The following is an 18,115-nucleotide window of genomic DNA, read 5'->3' as shown; positions in this document are numbered from 1 at the left end:
ACTTGGTAAGGCTCTTTGGAAGCTCCAGATTACCCCGAGAGGAGCCCAAAGACCGGGTGCCCGGTTCCCCTCTGCACGAAGAGCGTCCCAACTTCGCTCCAGACTTTTCGGCAAGGCGCGGGCGCGCACCCGCCAGTCCCACTTTAGCCTTGGTGGAGGCGCGTGTCCCGCCGGAGACACGCAGGATCCGATCCGCGCTTTCGAAGTGACAACGCGGCTTTGCCGTGGACATTTTGCAGTTTACCTCTCCGGGTGGCTTTCGCGTTCACACGCAGGCTCCGCAAAACAAACGCCGCGATCACCGGACTGAAGTCCTTGCTCCCCTGCCTGCCTGCCGCTCCCGCCATTCCTTTTCATAAACCGTCCTCACAAGCCATTTAAGTCGGAGTGTCGGTGGGGATATAGAGTGGGGTAGGAAAGGCGGGTCTGGCCCCGGGTTTAAGCCACCTTCTTGCTACTACAGTCAGCAAGCAAGTTGATATTGCTGGGAAAGCAGGCAAGGCAATAATTGCTCTGTAAATGAAGCGCGTCCCCTCCTACGGGTTTCCTTCATCTGCGCGCCCTCTTGGGAGACTTACCAACGAAGTTAATAAACAGCCGGTAGCACCGGAATAGCAGAGCTGCCCGTCCCTGGGGTAGCCTCGCAAATACGGGGCAGGCAGGGTGGTGTAAGCAGACTCCTAAGACCATCCGTACGGAACTTTTCCTAGGGACCCTCGACCACACTAGATGCATAGTTATATACCTTGGATATCAACTCCCATTATCCTAAATAGCAGAGTTAAGGATTATGGAATTTGGAATTCATGACCTCTCAGAAAACCGGGATTAGACAGCATTGCTATGGTTTCCAGATGGAAGGGGTCGCTACAGTATGGCTGTCTCATCATCAGTAATTAGGGAGTGGGAGCTAGGGTCACACACTCTCAGAACTGAGCAGTGGAAGGGTATGGTAGAGGTCATCTAGTCCAACTTCTTGCTTAATGCAGGATCTATAAGGTATAAGCAGTAACTGCTGCTGTCTTCTTCAACCTGGTAGTTACTGATATATTGAAGGACAGCTGCTATTGTCAATATTTATATAAGTACAATTTCAGAATGCGCAACCATTCCCATAATAGCTTTGCAAATACTCTTCGCTTAGATTTATTTATTTATTCATTCATTCAATTTATATGGCCGCTGGCTTCAAATAAGTGATTTTGAACAGCTAACAGCAATTTTAAAAAAAGCAAAGAAAAAGAGAACAAAAGTAAAAAGTAAATAGACAATCAGCATCACAAGATTTTTTTAAAAAAAGAAATCAATATGAGCACAATACAAATATTTCAACAAAATTAATTCACAGGGCCCAACACATGCTCTGCTTACTTTGCCTGACAACAGTGAGCAGAGTTTCCTGATTCAGGAAAGGGCACAACTGCAGATGGTTTTCTGGTTACTAACATTAAAAGGGGGAGCTGTGAGTTCAGCAGGACCTCAAAATTGTGCAACCCACAAAGAATAGGAAATGGAAATTCCCCAGAATTGAGGGGACCTTGAACCAAAAACCAAGCAGTCTTGGTAAGATAGAGTTGAAATTTGTTCTGCCCGATTCACCCCCGCCCCCAACCTCCAGACCAGTGGTGGATTTAAATTTTTTTACTACCAGTTCTGTGGGCGTTCTTGGCTTGGCATGGTAGGGGAAGGATACTGTAAAATTTCCATTCCCTCCCTACTCCAGGGGAAGGTTACTGAAAATCCCCATTTCCTCCTGATAAGCTGGGACTTGGGAGGCAGAGAATAGATGGGGGCGGGGCCAGTCAGAGATGGTATCTAGAGACTTCCTGGGCGGGACCTTGCTGATGGTGGCAGCTTAACAGAGCTGCCCCCGGGTTTCTGGTCGCGTTATCTGCCTAGACATCTGGCAGATACCTCACTCTTCAGGCAAAAAAGAGGGGGAGAGAGATCCAGCTGGTAAGAGCTTTTCCTTTGAAGTTTGCAGCTTTTTTGGCTGCGAAGAGAAGGAGGGCCAGCCGAGGCTGAATCATTATCTCCGTGCCGGAAATCCCTAGCTGTTTTTTCACAGCTCAAAGCAAGATACCTCCACTTAGGACAATATTTGAACTATTTATCTGAATTTAATACAAGCAGAGTCCGTATCTGAGAACCTTATCTGCTTTTTTTAAAAAAATCCTAGCTTCATTTTTTACAAGAGCTTCCTTCGTGTACTTGGTTTTTTTTTAAAAAAAATAAGCTCCTAAAATGGCGATTGTGCATTCTCCGTAACAATGCCACATTCCTAATTCTTCTGCAAAGAACAGTGATAAAAAAGCTCAAAGGGAGGAACAGCTGGCCAGCAGTTTCTTACTAATTAGTTTCACTTCTCTGAAGAGTTTACAAGACTTTCTTTTTATCAACTTTGTTAATATATATTTCTGATATAGAGAAGTCAAAAATGGCGCTAAATATGCCGAGCTGCTTCGTCTTTTTTTCCCTTTTTTTTCTTTTTTGAAATCCTTTGAAAAACTCTAAAGAGCTAATAAAGGGGTGATTTAATACCCTTTTTTTTCGTAAGCTGCATAGCGAGCCAGTAGAGTTTGATTAATTGCTTGAAGATAAGACTTACAATGGCATCAAAATGAAATCCTGGGGGGAAACATCCTCCTAGAAGCACATCCCCGATACCTGGCACAAAGTTGCCCCCTACTGGAGATGTGCTAATGAAAGAACTTTTTTTGGAAACCTTCAGACAATTCAAAGAGGAGATAAGGGACGAATTAAAAGAGTTTAAGGTGGATTTATATGGTAAACTTGATACTAGGATTGCCAAAATAAATGATGATATGCTGGAACTTGTAACTGTATTGACAGAACATGTTTCTGGAATTGAAGATAACATAGAGGTTCTTAATGAAGCTAATACCAATTTGACATCCAAAACTGAGGTGGTGCAACAAAAAGTTGAAAACGCTGAAAAACAAATTATTATGATACAGTTCAGGCAGATGGAGCTTGCATTAAGAGTCAGGGGGTTGCGTGAGGATAAACAGGAGAACTTGAAACAGATTTTTTCAGAGGCTTTTGACCGTCTGGTGGGAAGACCGGGGTCCAACTTTGACTGGCAGATTGATAAAATTTATCGCGTTAATTCTTGGGCGGCAAAGCAGAAGCAACTCCCCCGAGATGTAGTCATATACTTCGCCACAAGAGAGTTCAGAAACATGATACTACAAGAGTCCTATAACACCAGTCTTCAAATTGGCGACCAGGATTTGATTGTCTTGAAAGAAATACCACCACAAATGCTAAGAGCCAGGAGAGACTATGCTTTTCTAGTGGAAGAACTCAGAAACCGTCAGATAGAGTATAGATGGGATGTGCCATTTGGTATTATAATTACATTTGACAAGCAAAGATATCGTTTCAACTCTGTATGGAAAGCTCGAGATTTCTATCACAATATTCTGAAGGTGGGACACCCTGCACCATCTGGATCTGGAGAAAGACCACAAAAAGGACAAGGTATACAGCAAACCACACAACTACCAGACAAGACGCACCATCTCCCCCTCCCGGAAGGGCAAGGTGTCATGGAACAAAGACCTAGCCGTATGACTACCAGACGAATGGAAAAACAAGCTACAATGCAACAACCTCAACAATCACCGGCCATTGATCAAGGAGTTACAGCAACAAGCTCAGAAGCCATGGGAGGAGCTAGGCCAAAGGTTAAACAGGCCATGCAGGAGGCTCTAAAAAAGCTTCAGGCAACCAAAAATGACAACTAAGATTTTGACATGGAATGTCAATGGACTGAACTCTCCACAGAAGAGAAAGAAAATATTTCACTATCTTAAACAGTTCAAGAATGATATAATTTGTCTGCAAGAAACTCATATCAAATCAACTGATCAAATATATTTGTTTAACCCCAAACTTGGTCAACATTTTGTGACCTCTGCTATGGAAAAGAAAAATGGTATAGTTGTATACTTAAGAAAAGACATTAAGGCTGAACTAATTGAAGCAGATCCCTTTGGAAGATATATCGCGCTAGACTTAATCTTAGAAGGGAAAAAGACATTACTTTGGGGAATTTATGCTCCTAATCAACAGCAAGACGGATTCTATAGAAATCTTCATGCTAAATTAGTACAGTGGGACTATAAGTCTTGTATACTATTGGGTGACTGGAACAGCGTGATTGACACTAAAAGAGATAAGAAGACCTCTTGCCCAAATACTAAAATGCGAGCTAAGCTACCCAAACCTTTTCTTGACATGATGGACGACTTTGAATTGAGAGATATTTGGCGAGAAAGAAACGCAGAGGAATATGATTTCACCTTCTTTTCTGATAGACATCAATCCTTTTCAAGGATTGATTTTATACTAATCACTAATGATTTACTTTCTAGGGTGAAGAAGACAAAGATTGCGGCGAGGGTCCTTTCGAATCATAACCCAGTTTGGATGGAATTGGGAAGGGTAGTGCAGGCAAGAAGGTCTTGGAGGCTGAATGAAAACTTATTCAGATATGAAAAGTACATTAATGATTGTAAAAAATTGTTATCTGAATACTTTATTCTGAATATGAATAAGGGTACACCTATGGAATTTGTATGGGATGCAAGCAAAGCATATATGAGAGGAGTACTGATGAATATAAACAAAATACATAGACATAAACAAGGGCAAAAACGAAAAGAATTGGAAGAGGAAATTAAAGGGAAAGAGTTGGAGTTAACATTGAATCCAGGCGATACAAAGGTTAAGGAAGCAATTACCATATTAAAATCCCAATTTGATATGTTGATCTCTGACCAGGTAGCCACTAGTTTATTATATGCAAAACACAACACTTTTTGTAACGCAAATAAACCGGGCAGATGGTTAGCTTATCAGATTAGGAAAAAAAGGAAAATTCGAAATGTCACCAAATTGATTTATAGAGGGAAGGAGGTGTTTCAACAGGAGGAGATTCAAAAGGCATTTCGGGAATTTTTTACAGAATTGTATAAAGGGGACAAAATTAAAGGTTTAGATATAGACAAATACTTAGATAAAGAGAAAATACCCCTAGTTAGAGAAGAGTACAGGCAAAAGTTGAACCAACCAATAACCTCAGGGGAAATCTTGCAGGTAATTAAACAACTAAAGTTAGGGAAAGCGGCAGGCACAGATGGCTTGACAGCGGTTTACTATAAAAACTTACAGTTAGAAATGGTAGAACCTCTTAGAGAACTATTTAATAAAATTCAAATGGAAGGTAAAGTGCCCCCATCTTGGAAGACAGCGTTTATATCTTTGATACCCAAAGAAGATCAAGATACTACCCAACCAAAAAATTATAGACCTATACTTAATGTAGATTATAAAATTTTTACTAAAATACTAGCAAATAGGTTAATGGTGGTTATTCAACAATTGATACATACCGACCAAACAGGTTTTATACAGGGGAGACAGATGAAGAGTAATGTTAGACTAATTATTAATGCATTAGAATATTTGGGAAAGAACAACAAAATCCCTGCTGCGTTCATATTTCTGGATGCTGAGAAGGCCTTTGATCGACTTAATTGGCAATTTCTGTTGAAGATATTGCAAAAAATGCAGATAGGAGATAGCTTTTTACGGTCAATTAAAGCAATATACCAACAGCAAACAGCTCAAATCATAGTCAACGGAAGTTTAACAGACCCTTTTCAAATCGGAAAAGGTACAAGACAGGGCTGTCCCCACTATTGTTCATTATAACTTTGGAAGTATTGTTGAATAAAATACGGGGCTTGGATGGTCTAAAAGGGATCAAGATTAGGCAGCAAGAATACAGAGTCCACGCTTTTGTGGATGATTTGGTCATAATATTGGAACAACCGCAGGAATCTAGTATGGTTTTAATGAATACGATTAATCAATATGGTCAAGTGTCTGGTTTTAAAATAAATTTAGGAAAAACAAAAATATTAGCTATAAATATGAATACTAAACAAAAGGAAGAACTAGGAGGGATGTTAGGATGTGAGATAGTTAAAAAAGTCAAATATCTTGGGGTTAATATTTTAGCCTCAAACGGGAAATTATATAAGCACAATTATGAACCACTTTGGCGGAGTATACAGATAGAGATGAAAAAATGGGAGAAATTGCACTTATCTTTGCTGGGTAGGATAGCGGCAGTGAAAATGAACACCTTACCAAAATTTTTATTTCTTTTTCAAATGTTACCTATACTTAAAAAATCTTTTAGAATGGCAGAAGGGTATCAACAAATTTGTATGGGCCGGAAAGAAGCCAGGGGTAAAGATGAAAATAATGCAAGATGTATGCGAGAGAGGAGGCTTGAAATTACCTAACCTAAAATTATATTATGATGCAGTGGCATTATCTGTAATTAGTGATTGGACCCATCTAACCAACGATAGAATACTGAATATCGAGGGACACGATCTGGTATATGGTTGGCATGCTTACTTGTTATTCAACAAAAAATTGGATAAGAATTTTAAAAGTCATATCTTAAGAAATGCTTTACTGCGGGTCTGGAAAAAATAGCAATATAAACTAAATGATAAGTTACCCATGTGGGCAATTCCTAGACATGCAATTGAAAATATGAATATAGCACAAAAACAGGATAGAACCACCTACAGAAAACTTCTCACTTTCGAAAGGGGGGTTCTACAACTAAAATCTTTAGAGGTATTGAAAGAGCAGAAGGTAGTTCAAACATGGTTCCAGTATGGCCAATTATAGGCCAGGTGGAAAATAGACCAAAAAACTGGTTTTATCCAAGTTGAGGATAATTGGTTTAAACAAATAAGAGATCAAAGTTTAATGCATATAAAGAGGATATATAATGTACTAATATAGATGGATTCGGAAACGGAATTAGTTAAAGATTGTATGATAAAGTGGGCTCAAAATATTGAAGAACCAATAATGTTGGACACATGGGAAAGAATATGGGTAAGAAATGTGAAATTCACACAAGCACAAAACCTGAGAGAAAATTTTATAAGATGTTTTATAGATGGCATTTAGATCCTAAAAAGCTGGCTTCTATGTATCCGAATGTACAGCCTAAATGTTGGAGATGTGGTTCTCTCGATGTTACATATTTTCATATATGGTGGACTTGTCAAAAGGTTAAGGCATTTTGGATAAAAATGTGGTGGATTATGCAAAATATCTTTAAAAGAAGGATAAAGTTTACTCCTCAGTTATTTTTACTAGGTATATGTACTGACTTTACAGCGGTAGAGACTAACTTGGTTCTGCACCTAATAACGGCAGCAAGACTGTTGGTGGCGCAATACTGGAAGAAGGAAGACTTGCCTACAACTCAAGAATGGACATTGAAAGTTACAAACCTAGCCGAGATGGCTAAAATATCGGCATATCTTAAAGACCATTCAAATGAGAGATATAAACGAGACTGGAAAAAATGGATTGACTATACACAAAACAAATACGGGACTAAGAAATTCCAGATAGCCTATGCTTAAGATTAGGAATAATCTAAACTTCTCAAAGTTAGTGCAACAGGAAGAAGCTGAGTTCAATGCAGAGATGTTATTGACTTCTTTTTTTTAATTTCCTTTGTCTTAATATATTTTAATATATTTTAGACTGTGTTTGTTAAAAATCTATACCGTGTACGGGCTCTGGGAAGTCGGGGGGGGGAAGGGAGGTGGGGTGTTAGGGGGGAGGGGGGGAGAGGGGATATATAGTATGTGTTAGATTTCAAATAATGCGATTGCACTTGTATACTGTTGCTCTTTAATTCCAGTGTAAAAATAGGACAAGCTGAATATATTAATAGATAGTAGAAATACACCGAAGGGAGGAGTAGAGGGATAGAAGAAAGAGGGGTAGAGAGGGTGGGAGAGAGGATTGGTGGGAGGGTGAGAAGGAAGGGAGGGAGTGTACCGGGAGAGAGGAGTGGTAGAGGGGGAGGGGAAGTAGGGTAGAGGGGAATGATGGAGGGAAGATGGAAAGTTGGAGGGGAGCGAAAGAAAGGGTGTATGGAGGGTCGAAGAGGTACATTGGGTTTCTATTTTTGGGGGTATTGTTGACAAGAGGAATGGTTGTGTTTATTGTTTAATGTTATATGGCCCTGGTTGTGCACAGTATATATGTGACTGTACGAAAATGAAAATGGAAAATAAAAAACACATTTACAAAAAAAAAAAAAAGAGAGATAGTATCTAAAGGTTCTCCGAACTACTCAAAATTTCCACTACCAGTTCTCCAGAACTGGTCAGAACTTGCTGAATACCACCTCTGCTCCAGACACAGAACCTTCACTGAATCTCTTGGATGGCTTTAGATGTAATGAAATCCCCAGGAGAGCCCAGGTTACCTTGAACAGAATATCTGGATGACTATCAGCCAATACAATAAGTATGGAAAAACATTAGCACTGTTAGGTAGGCCTTAATAGTGGCTTTGCCTTGTGTTTGCTTGGGTTCACTCTTTGTTGTCCTTTGTTGTCCTCCAGTGGCACTCTAAGCATCTCTTCAATCATTTCATCTTCCTCGGTTCCTTGGTTAACTAAGGGGAATTTTGAAATCTATGGAAGAGAGAGGCTGTATAATTGAACTCTAATCCAGAGCCTCCATATCCTTTGCATTCCAAACAACTATCAAGGTCCTGCACCAGATCTTCAGGGACCACTTGAAGGTCCCTTAAAACCTTACTGGATGCACTTGAGGTATACTGATTGAGTAGTTCTAGTCTCCATGCAACAGGGAGGTAGGTGGAGAGCACCAGAGAACTCCAGGAGTGAGTAACAAAGAAATATCAGATCACGACTGAGAAATGGTAACAGTCACCTTGCAATTGTTCCTGCAGGAAAAGTAGATCTAGCATACGACCCAGTGGTGGGTTCCGAATCCCGTTGCAACTGGTATGGTTGCAATGGGGCCCAGCGTTCTCCACATGAACGCGCGCAATGTGCGCAGCACGCACATGTGTCTTACCATCCACTGACGCTTCCGCGATGCTCCAGATGCTCGGCGGAGCATTGGGCACGGTGCGCCGAAGAGTTTAAAGACAGGTAAGGTGCTTTGGGCAGGCTCCGGTATGCCCATACCGTGGCATACTATCTGCAACCCACTACTGGTATGACCATTGTCATGTGTTGGGCCTTGATGACCTGGGTCAGATCCATGGCTGCCATTTGAGTCATGAAATCTTGGACATCCCCACTCCAAGGAAGGCAGGTTGAAGTCCCCAAGGATCATGAGCTTGGAAAACTCCTTCACTAATCTAATCAAAGAATCTAGAACAGCGGTGTTAAACTCATGTCATCACGGCAGCGTGACGTATCAGGACTTTCCCCCCTGTCGCTAAACTGGGCATGGGCGTAGCCAGCACTTGACACATCTGGCCACCGGCCCTGAGTTTGACAAGCCTGGTCTAGAAGCTCAGCCAGTGAGGTTGTTACGCAGTAGAAAGGATGGTACAATAGTAGGAGTCCCAGCTGATCCCAACAACTCAATCTAACAAACAGGGACTTGCACCAGCTATTTATGAAGCAGCATCTTTGAATGCCACCAGGGTATCTCAGATGACATATCCTAAAATCTCATGATTTTGTTTATATCAGATATTACCAAGAAATTCATAGGATCTGGGGACTTGCCATTTTTCTGAATAGCCTTGCTACTCTAGGTTATAGGGAGCAATGAGTAAAGAAGAGACAGTGGAAGAGCATGGTTAAAATGTGATTTAAGAATGGATCTTCAAATAGAATTAGAAAAACAAGATGGCAATTTTTTCATTGGAGGAATTCACAATAAATGAGATAAAGTTGGCGAGAATTATTGGTGAACATGAAAAGATGCTAAATATTTATTTAGTATATTTTACTGCTATGAAGGGGAGCAGTCATCCTGAAACTTCTGGCTTTCAAATTCTTTGACTTTATGGATTGATATTTATGCTAACCTTCAGCTAACTATGGCCACTTCCTCATAATAGTTTATAGTATCTTGTAATGTTGTTGAACCATTGCTGTACTAAAGTGATGAAAACAGACTTTATATTACCTCAGCACTTGATGGTTGCTGATGCCAGAAGACACAATACATTAGTAGTGAGGAAATGGCCTACATTTATTTTATTTATTACCCTTCTTTATTATTTTCAAATAACTCAAAATTGGCGAACGTACCCAACATATTCTTTCTCGTCCTATTTTCCTTACAACAACAACACCTCTTGAAGTGAGTTGGGCTGAGAAAAAGTAACTGGCCCAAGATCATCCAGCTGACTTTTAGGGCTAAGGCAGGATTTGAACTTACAATCTTTTGCTTTGTAGTTTAGTACATTAACCACTAGACCAAACTGGCTCTCATATTGTAAATATACTATTGTAAATAGTATTGAGACACTCATTACCTAGTGTAGCTCATCACTTCATGGCTTATGGCAAATGTTTGTACTCTTTTTTTGATATTTGGTTCCATATGGATTGATGTCAATCATTAATTTATTTTGGTCATGATGACAATTATCTGGAAGAAAAAATATGTCTTTCTTGTTACTAACAGAATAGTAGCTCATGTTGTGGCCTGCAAGCGGCCAGCAGAACTGGTGACAGACTCAGACAGTGAGGAGGTTGGGGAGGAACATGGGCCAGTTCTGGAGTCTGGGGAAGGCTCTGATGAGTGCTCTGTGTCAGAGGCAGAGATTGGGCCAGGGCCCTCCGACAGTTATCAGCTGCCTTCGGAGTCATATATCAGTGGGGCAGAAGAACAGCTGGAGCCTGTTCCTGATGTGTGCATGGACAGAACTGCCAGGAGAAGGGAATAGCTGAGGAACAAAGGGCTGACTCAGAAGTAAAGGTACAGATGGACGGTGAATGGTCCCTCCCATAAGGAATAAAGAGGAGTGAAAGGGGAGGAAAGTTTGTAGGAGAAAATTAGTTCAATTCATTAGGGTGAAGTTCTGTTCCTGACTTCTTGCCAAGTAATTGCTGCTACAGTGTGGCATTTGGAAGATATCAGTCTGGCAGCTCTCCAAGCCTGATAAAGGTCTGTAGTTATGAAATTTCATGAAAGACTGTTTGGCGAGACTTTGCTGGAGAGGAATTGTCTTTAATCTAAATAAAAGAGGTTTTATGGGAATTAGGAGTCTATTTCATGATCCTGGGAAGCCTAGATCAGAACAGTTCATTAGGTTTAGTTATGATGGCTAATTTATGGACTGATAATTAGGCTGATGTGCCAGCAGCCTTTGGATAAAACAATTTAGCAATAGCAATAGCAATAGCAGTTAGACTTATATACCGCTTCATAGGGCTTTCAGCCCCCTCTAAGCAGTTTACAGAGTCAGTATATTGCCCCCAACAACAATCCGGGTCCTCATTTTACCCACCTCGGAAGGATGGAAGGCTGAGTCAACCCTGAGCCGGTGAGATTTGAACAGCCGAACTGCAGAACTGCAGTCAGCTGAAGTAGCCTGCAGTGCTGCATTTAACCACTGCGCCACCTCGGCTCTTATTTTCTCATTTCTCTAGGAGAGTTTTCTATTAATACAACTTTTGGTGTTGTTGATGCCTTGATCAGTTTCTTCAATTTAGGGATCATCTGGGTGGCTAACAGAATTGCTCCGAAACACCCAATAAAACTCATAAGATGATGCAGAGTTGGTTGCAATGCAACCAAACAAAATTTTTGCAATGAAGCATGTGGAGTAGAGATGCAGGCTAGAGTTTCAATAGTACAATAAATCTAATATTTCTGTCATACTACATCTGCTCCCTTCAAGCCGGTGGAGTAATTCTGAGTTAGGAGAGGCACAAAATGAAATCTTCACTTATTATTTTGAAGTACATTGTTGTCTTATCAGTTGCATGATACTGTAGTTGTTTTCTTAAAGAATTCTTTACTCTAATGCAAATCATTCTGAGGATAGTTTCATACGTAAAGGGGGCAGATAAACTATAATTAATTAAATGTACACTTTTAAAGGATTTAATTCTGGTTCTGAGTCAGGTTTTCCATTGTAAAAAAATGTCTTGTTTCTTCACTTCCTTGGGCAATAAAAAGTGCCTGTTCTTCAGATTTGAATAGTCGTTTGATTTTTGTGGAGAAGATAAACCTCCGTAAGAGAGATGTCAGGATAGAAGCCATATGCTGTAATTTTAAAGATTTTGTTTTAATGCTGTGCAGAAAAATACCTCTCTCTCTTTTTTTTCTGTCAGTTGCCATTCAGGAAAAAATATTTGTGAAATTTCTTTTGAAGAAAGAGACAATTTTAGTGAGATTTTCATGGCTAGACTGTGATGTCACAAGGACTCTTCCAACTGAACTTTTGCAGGTTGGAAAAGGTGGATCTTCAGAGAAAGTGATGGAAAGTTGTGTGACAGAAAACAACAGTAATAGGACTTCCACCTCAAAGCATCCATGGTTTGATCAGAAATGTCAAACTGATGGCTAGGAGTGCTCAATGGAAACATTGACCCTTTTTTGTATGTTCCTTACAAGTGAGACACTTTAAAAAAGCACAGGGCTTTGTGTAGTCCCAGCTGCCATCTTGACTTTTTTTTATAAAGATTTTTATTATTTTTGAATAAACACAAACAGACAAAACACACACAAAAAAACACAAAACCATCTTCCATTACAAATTGTATAATGACTTTTTTGACCTTTCTTGTAGATGCCCTTCTCCACTGCCTTCAGCAGTAAAGTAAGCTCTGAGACACCACCAAAAAACAGAGAAAGAAATCCTTAAGGTTGCCAAGGAGAACTGAGACAAACAGAAGCCTCTTTGACAGCAAAGAACACTTTGAAGAAACTGTGAGGCAGATTTTGATAAAGCATGAGACTTTTTCATTCAATTCTTTGTCATGCTTTGTATTCTCATAAACATAGGCTCTCTTTTTATTTAAAGGAGCTAGTCATTTTGTTTGTGGGAAACAATAATAATGTATCTTGTTTAGGATGTATGAAAAATTGCCCTACTTGTTTCTTTTGCCCTCCTTCCTCTTTTCCAATAGCTCAGTTTTTTTCTTCTAAATATAGCAGGAGAGCAAATACTAGCCCTCATTTTCCCTAGAAAAAAAATTCTTGACTATCTGATTATCGAACCAACTACTTTGAACTGCCCACCTTGTTTGTGTGTGCTTGGATTTTAGTGAGGTATCAATTCACTATAAAAAAATTCCTGACTAATTTTGTATTTAGAACGGTTGTTATGTGTATGTAAATGTACCATATATGTATATATAATGAACTACTTACTTCAAGAATTATTTATATCTCTCAACTGCCAGCTGAGAAATACAAAACTATATTACAAAAGAGTACAGCTAATTATTTCTTATATATTATTTGTCATACATGTACAATATATCTTCTAATAAGTCAAAATTAAAAGGAAAATGGTAAAAGATGAACACTAATATCAATGAAAATAGATGCATAGCATTTTTCAGTTAAACTAGAAAAACAGAGTTTATCCCATTTTAAAAAATGTTTGAGAATAGCTACTTATGGAACACAAAATATAGGCTGAAAATACTGAAATCTAGAATAAGGAATTTATTACAATGGTTTGTTTTTCATCTTTTCTTTTGAATAAATATAAGAAAAATAGGAGCCACAACTTCAGGAATTATTATTTTTCTTCAGTTTGGCCAATGTTGTTATGGTTATGTACTTTTACGATAATTACTTAAATATTTTATTCATTTATTGACAGAAAAAAGTGAATTCAGTCTATTTACTAAGCAAACTTGTTATTAATAATAAATATTATTATTATGGGGAGCCTTTCAGTCAATTTCTACTTTCTGTTTATCAAATTATGATAGGTAAATTTCATCAAATTATATTAGTTAAATTTTACCACATATATTATTATGTACCTTGTTCACATGTTCTTTTTTTTTTACCAAAAGAAATTCCTAGTATAAATATAAAAATCTACCACTAGGCCCAGAACTGTTATTAGCACTTTGGTTGCAATAGAAAACATTTTAGCTTTCATTAAGAAGGCTCAATTGATCTGATGTAATCACAGATAACACTGATCTAATATGACTTAAAATTAATCTGCCAATGAGCAGTTCTTAAGAAAAAGGCAAAATAATAGCTCTGTGATCATTTTCAAGCCCTCAAGAATCTGGATTGTTCCTTTTAAAACACACAAAATGCATAGCCTATAAAGTCATATAAGAAGTGCAAGTTGCTGGAAATTACTTCATTACATTTCTATTGTATCTTTCTAAAATAATTTCCAACTGTTAAAAGTACAAGTGATGGCTTACAACATAAATGGCAGAACAATAAAACATGGTAAAGAATGAATTTTTTTTAAAGCAATTTAGTATTCAATCCAGAAATAACATTAGAGTAAGTCTTACTGAAATCAATTAAGTTAACAATGAAGCTCTTGGTGGAAGAGATGGGCTCTTGCCATTTTTTGGAATATTATAAGAGTGGGGGACTCCTTCAGGAGTGCAGTGAATAGCTTGGAGTGACAAGAGATTCATGTACTTTTTAAAGTGCTGCTTCTGCTAGTCTAAAATACTGAGATGGTTCATAGCAGGAGAGACAATAGCTCAAACAGTACAATCACATCTTCAAATGTGTCTGCAAAACATCTCTTTTAATATTGCATTAGTTAGCACTTCACTGTAATGGTTTGTACCATTTGCAATTTCCAGGCACTTTTTTTCAAGAGAAGCCCCTTGTTGAAGTAGTCAAGATGGGGTGCCACCCATAAGAATTTACATTTAGCATATATTGCCCCTAGTAGTAATACATAACCGAGGAAGCCAGATTCACAAGGAGTTCAGATGTAAATCCTGAGAGTTCAGAGAGAGGTGTTCCCTTCTCAGAATTGTACCCATCTGGATTGGGGGTGTTATGTCAGCTTTGAATTCAGGGCCAATTAGCAATTTTCATCTAGGAAATCTTGATGGTTTTTAAAGGCTCGGTCCCACAGATAATCAGGTGTGAGCTTATGACTGTAGTTGAGCTCTGGGGTGGAGGATTGAATGGTACATTCCTGGCTTGATTGCATCACTAGATTGCTGGTGGGATCACTTAGGCTGATAGTCCTTAGGGATTTTTACTTACGTCTTCATAGCCGCCAACGTCACCATGGAGTGTTGGTCCAAATCATTGGGAGCCCAGTGCATAGCAGACGCTATACACTAAATCTAAATTGTCTTAGTTGCAATATGTCCAAAGGTGGAGAATGTTTCTGTTAGGATGTTTCTATCCTCCAAATAAAATCATGGTTAGAGTATTCCTAACTCCCCAACTGATTTGCAGTTTCCTAATAGTACCCTCCTTATCCCTCATCCCTTTGCAGAGAAGCAGGATGTATTGGACTGGCCCTCCTGAGGTGATTAAAGAACCCAGAAGAAAACAAAAAGAAAGCCAAAATAGTGATTTAGGGTTCTTATAAGGATGGCCTATATAGGAAGGTCTTTCAAAGGGGCCTTAAATCAGAAGTCCCCAACCTCTGGTCTGCGGACTGCTATTGGTCCATGGCCCTTTGGCAACCAGGCCTTGGAAGTGGAGGATGCGCACAGGAAGCTCCATTCAAAACCATCCCCATTCCCCACTGCCATTGCCTCCACTGTCGGTCCATTTAGCTGGAAAGATTAGGGATTACGGCCTTAGATGGTATTTCTATAATGGGCAGGGGGTTGGATTAGATGATCCCCGAGGTCCTTTCCAACTCTAAAATTATAATTTGGTTTGGTTTGGTTTATTGGATTTATATGCCGCCCTTCTCCCAAGGACTCAGGGCGGCGTGCAACATTAAAAAAACACATATTACAAAAGTTAAAAAAAATTAAATAGAATATCCAAAACAAACCCAATTAAGATTAACAATAACATTTAAAAAATTGATTAAAATTAACAATAATCAATAATTTATTTTGTTTTGTTCAGGCCAGGCTGGCTTGCTGGAAAAGCCAACTTTTTAGGGTGCGTCGGAAGGACCGGAGGTCGGGGATTATACGAAGCTCCAGGGGCAGCTCATTCCAGAGGGAAGGCGCTCCCACAGAGAAGGCTCTCCCCCTGGGGGTTGCTAACTGACACTGTCTGCCGACGGCACCCTGAGGAGGCCAACTCTGTGGGATCGCACTGGACGGTGGGAGGCTACCGGTGGCAGTAGGTGGTCTCGCAGTTATCCTGGGCCTACTTATTATAAGTATTACTATCATAATACTATGATAGTATAATGCTTTTGTGATTAATTAGGAAAACGTGATAATGAAAATAGCACAAAGAAACAACTCACATTTTTTTTTAGTTCTTGGAGCTAAACTTGTTTTAGATTTTATGGAGAAAGATTATATACAGATTTTTATAGCCTTTTCTCTGACATACTATCTTTGCCTTGGTAGATATTCTATATTATATTTTCTGTTAAGTGCTCTCTCAACTGCAGTCTGAGGTAAAATAGGCTAGGAGCAGGTGTACTTTCTCAACTGCCAAAGACCAAATACTTACATTCTCCAAGTTTTCATCTCAATATATACACTGAAGTGTTGTTGCTTCTTTTCAATTAAAGATGTACACACAACATAAATTAAGAGTATTTGAATGCCAGGTACACAATGATTCATGTATGTTTAAACCTAACGTATATATTACACGGCACAGTTTATAGATTGGAGAAGGACCAAAAAAATCATTACTGAAACCATTATGGCTTAGTTGTACTTAATTTATTTGATGTTCATATGATATATTCCAAATTTTGAGAATGTTTCATATTTTGACCCATTAGATCACATTATGTTTCTCCATGATCATTTGATTTACAAAAATGTACATTCCAAGTGAATGAAATGGAATCAATGTTAATAATAATTAGCAGCAGGCAGCACACAAGTATTAAGATTATATTGGTTTTCTGCTTTTACTGAAGATTAGGTGGTTAAATCCTTTCTCGCAATTAATTTACCACTTCCAATTCAGTAATTCCTTCCCACATGAACTCCCTCAGTCATCTGTTTTCAGATACTTGACATCCAGATTCTTCTTAAATTATCTGTGCTGTTAGCCCTTGAGGCCCCCTGCTTGCCTTTAAGTTTTCACAATCAATTATCCCTGCCAGCACTGCACTGTCCTCTCTTCTACCTAGCATGCTTCCACTGAACATTTCTTTTCAAATTGTCAGTTTGTGATGATTTATCTGCAATCAGAAAAATAGCCACTCAAAGCAAATAGCAGGTCTAAAAGACAGCATGACTTCCCTACCAAAACTATTTCTCTTGCACAAGAGAACCCATGCCTAGAAGTACAATCTAATGCATCTTTACACACGGATAACCCTTGCTGTAGTCAGCTGGACTTATTCCCAGCTTCAGACATTTTTGGTGCTATGGATTATCTAGATGATTTTCTGTTTCACATCTGTCCCAAATCTTATTGATCATAAGTCACCTCTGACTCTTGAACTGTGTTGGCCATAGATACAAATGGGAGGTAGACGCTGGTAAACTTCTTGTAGGGATATTTGGAACTTTTGGCACATATATATATACTTCTATACTATTTTCCAGAGGGTCTAATCCTATTTGATGAATAGTTAGATAAGAAGTACTGATAACTCCAGGTTAATTTTAGTTTTAAATTTAAATTTAAGAATTTAAATTTAATTTTGCCAACCTAGCAGTTCAAAATCTCGTAAAAAATGCAAGTAGAAAAATAGGGACTACCTTGGTGGGAAGGTAACAGCATTCTGTGCGCTTTGGTGCTTAGTCCCGCCAGCCAAATGACTACGGAGATGTCTTCAGACAGCATTTGCTCTTCGGCTTTGACATGGAGATGAGCACCACCCCTAGAGTTGGGATCAACTAGCACATATGTGCTATGGGAACCTTTACCTTTACCTTATACTATTTTTCAGAGGGTCTAATACTATTTTTATGAATAGTTGGATAAGAAGTACTGATCACTCCAGGTTAATTTTAGTTTATATTTTAATGCTTTCTTTCATGTATTGCAATCTGTTTTTATGGGCTTCTTGATAAGGGAGGAAAAAGAAAACCCTAGATAATATAGATAGTCAATATATAACCATTTATTTAGTGGTCAAAGTTACAAGGGCACTGAAAAAAAACAATTTACAACTAGCCTTCACA

The 18,115-nt window shown here is 38.9% G+C and overlaps 1 protein-coding gene across 1 annotated transcript in view; it reads left to right on the top strand.

The window, feature by feature from the left end:
* The window catches only part of LOC148045068 (uncharacterized), a 30,223-nt gene extending 25,795 nt beyond the window's left edge, over positions 1–4,428 (top strand). Inside the window, exons 2-3 of the mRNA XM_087719020.1 lie at positions 1–110; positions 2,946–4,428. Coding sequence (XP_087575146.1) covers positions 1–110; positions 2,946–3,770 — 935 coding nt within the window. The 3' untranslated portion in view covers positions 3,771–4,428. The remainder of the gene's footprint in view (positions 111–2,945) is intronic.
* The last annotated feature ends 13,687 nt before the right edge of the window (positions 4,429–18,115 follow it).

The sequence above is a fragment of the Thamnophis sirtalis genome, unplaced genomic scaffold (assembly GCF_051295495.1).
Source record: "Thamnophis sirtalis isolate CommonGarterSnake01/CBP01778 unplaced genomic scaffold, rThaSir2_p1.2 scaffold_6, whole genome shotgun sequence".
Taxonomy (NCBI): Eukaryota; Metazoa; Chordata; class Lepidosauria; order Squamata; family Natricidae; genus Thamnophis; species Thamnophis sirtalis.
The sequence above is the reverse complement of the archived record's forward strand: the minus strand, read 5'-3'. Positions and strand labels throughout refer to the sequence as shown.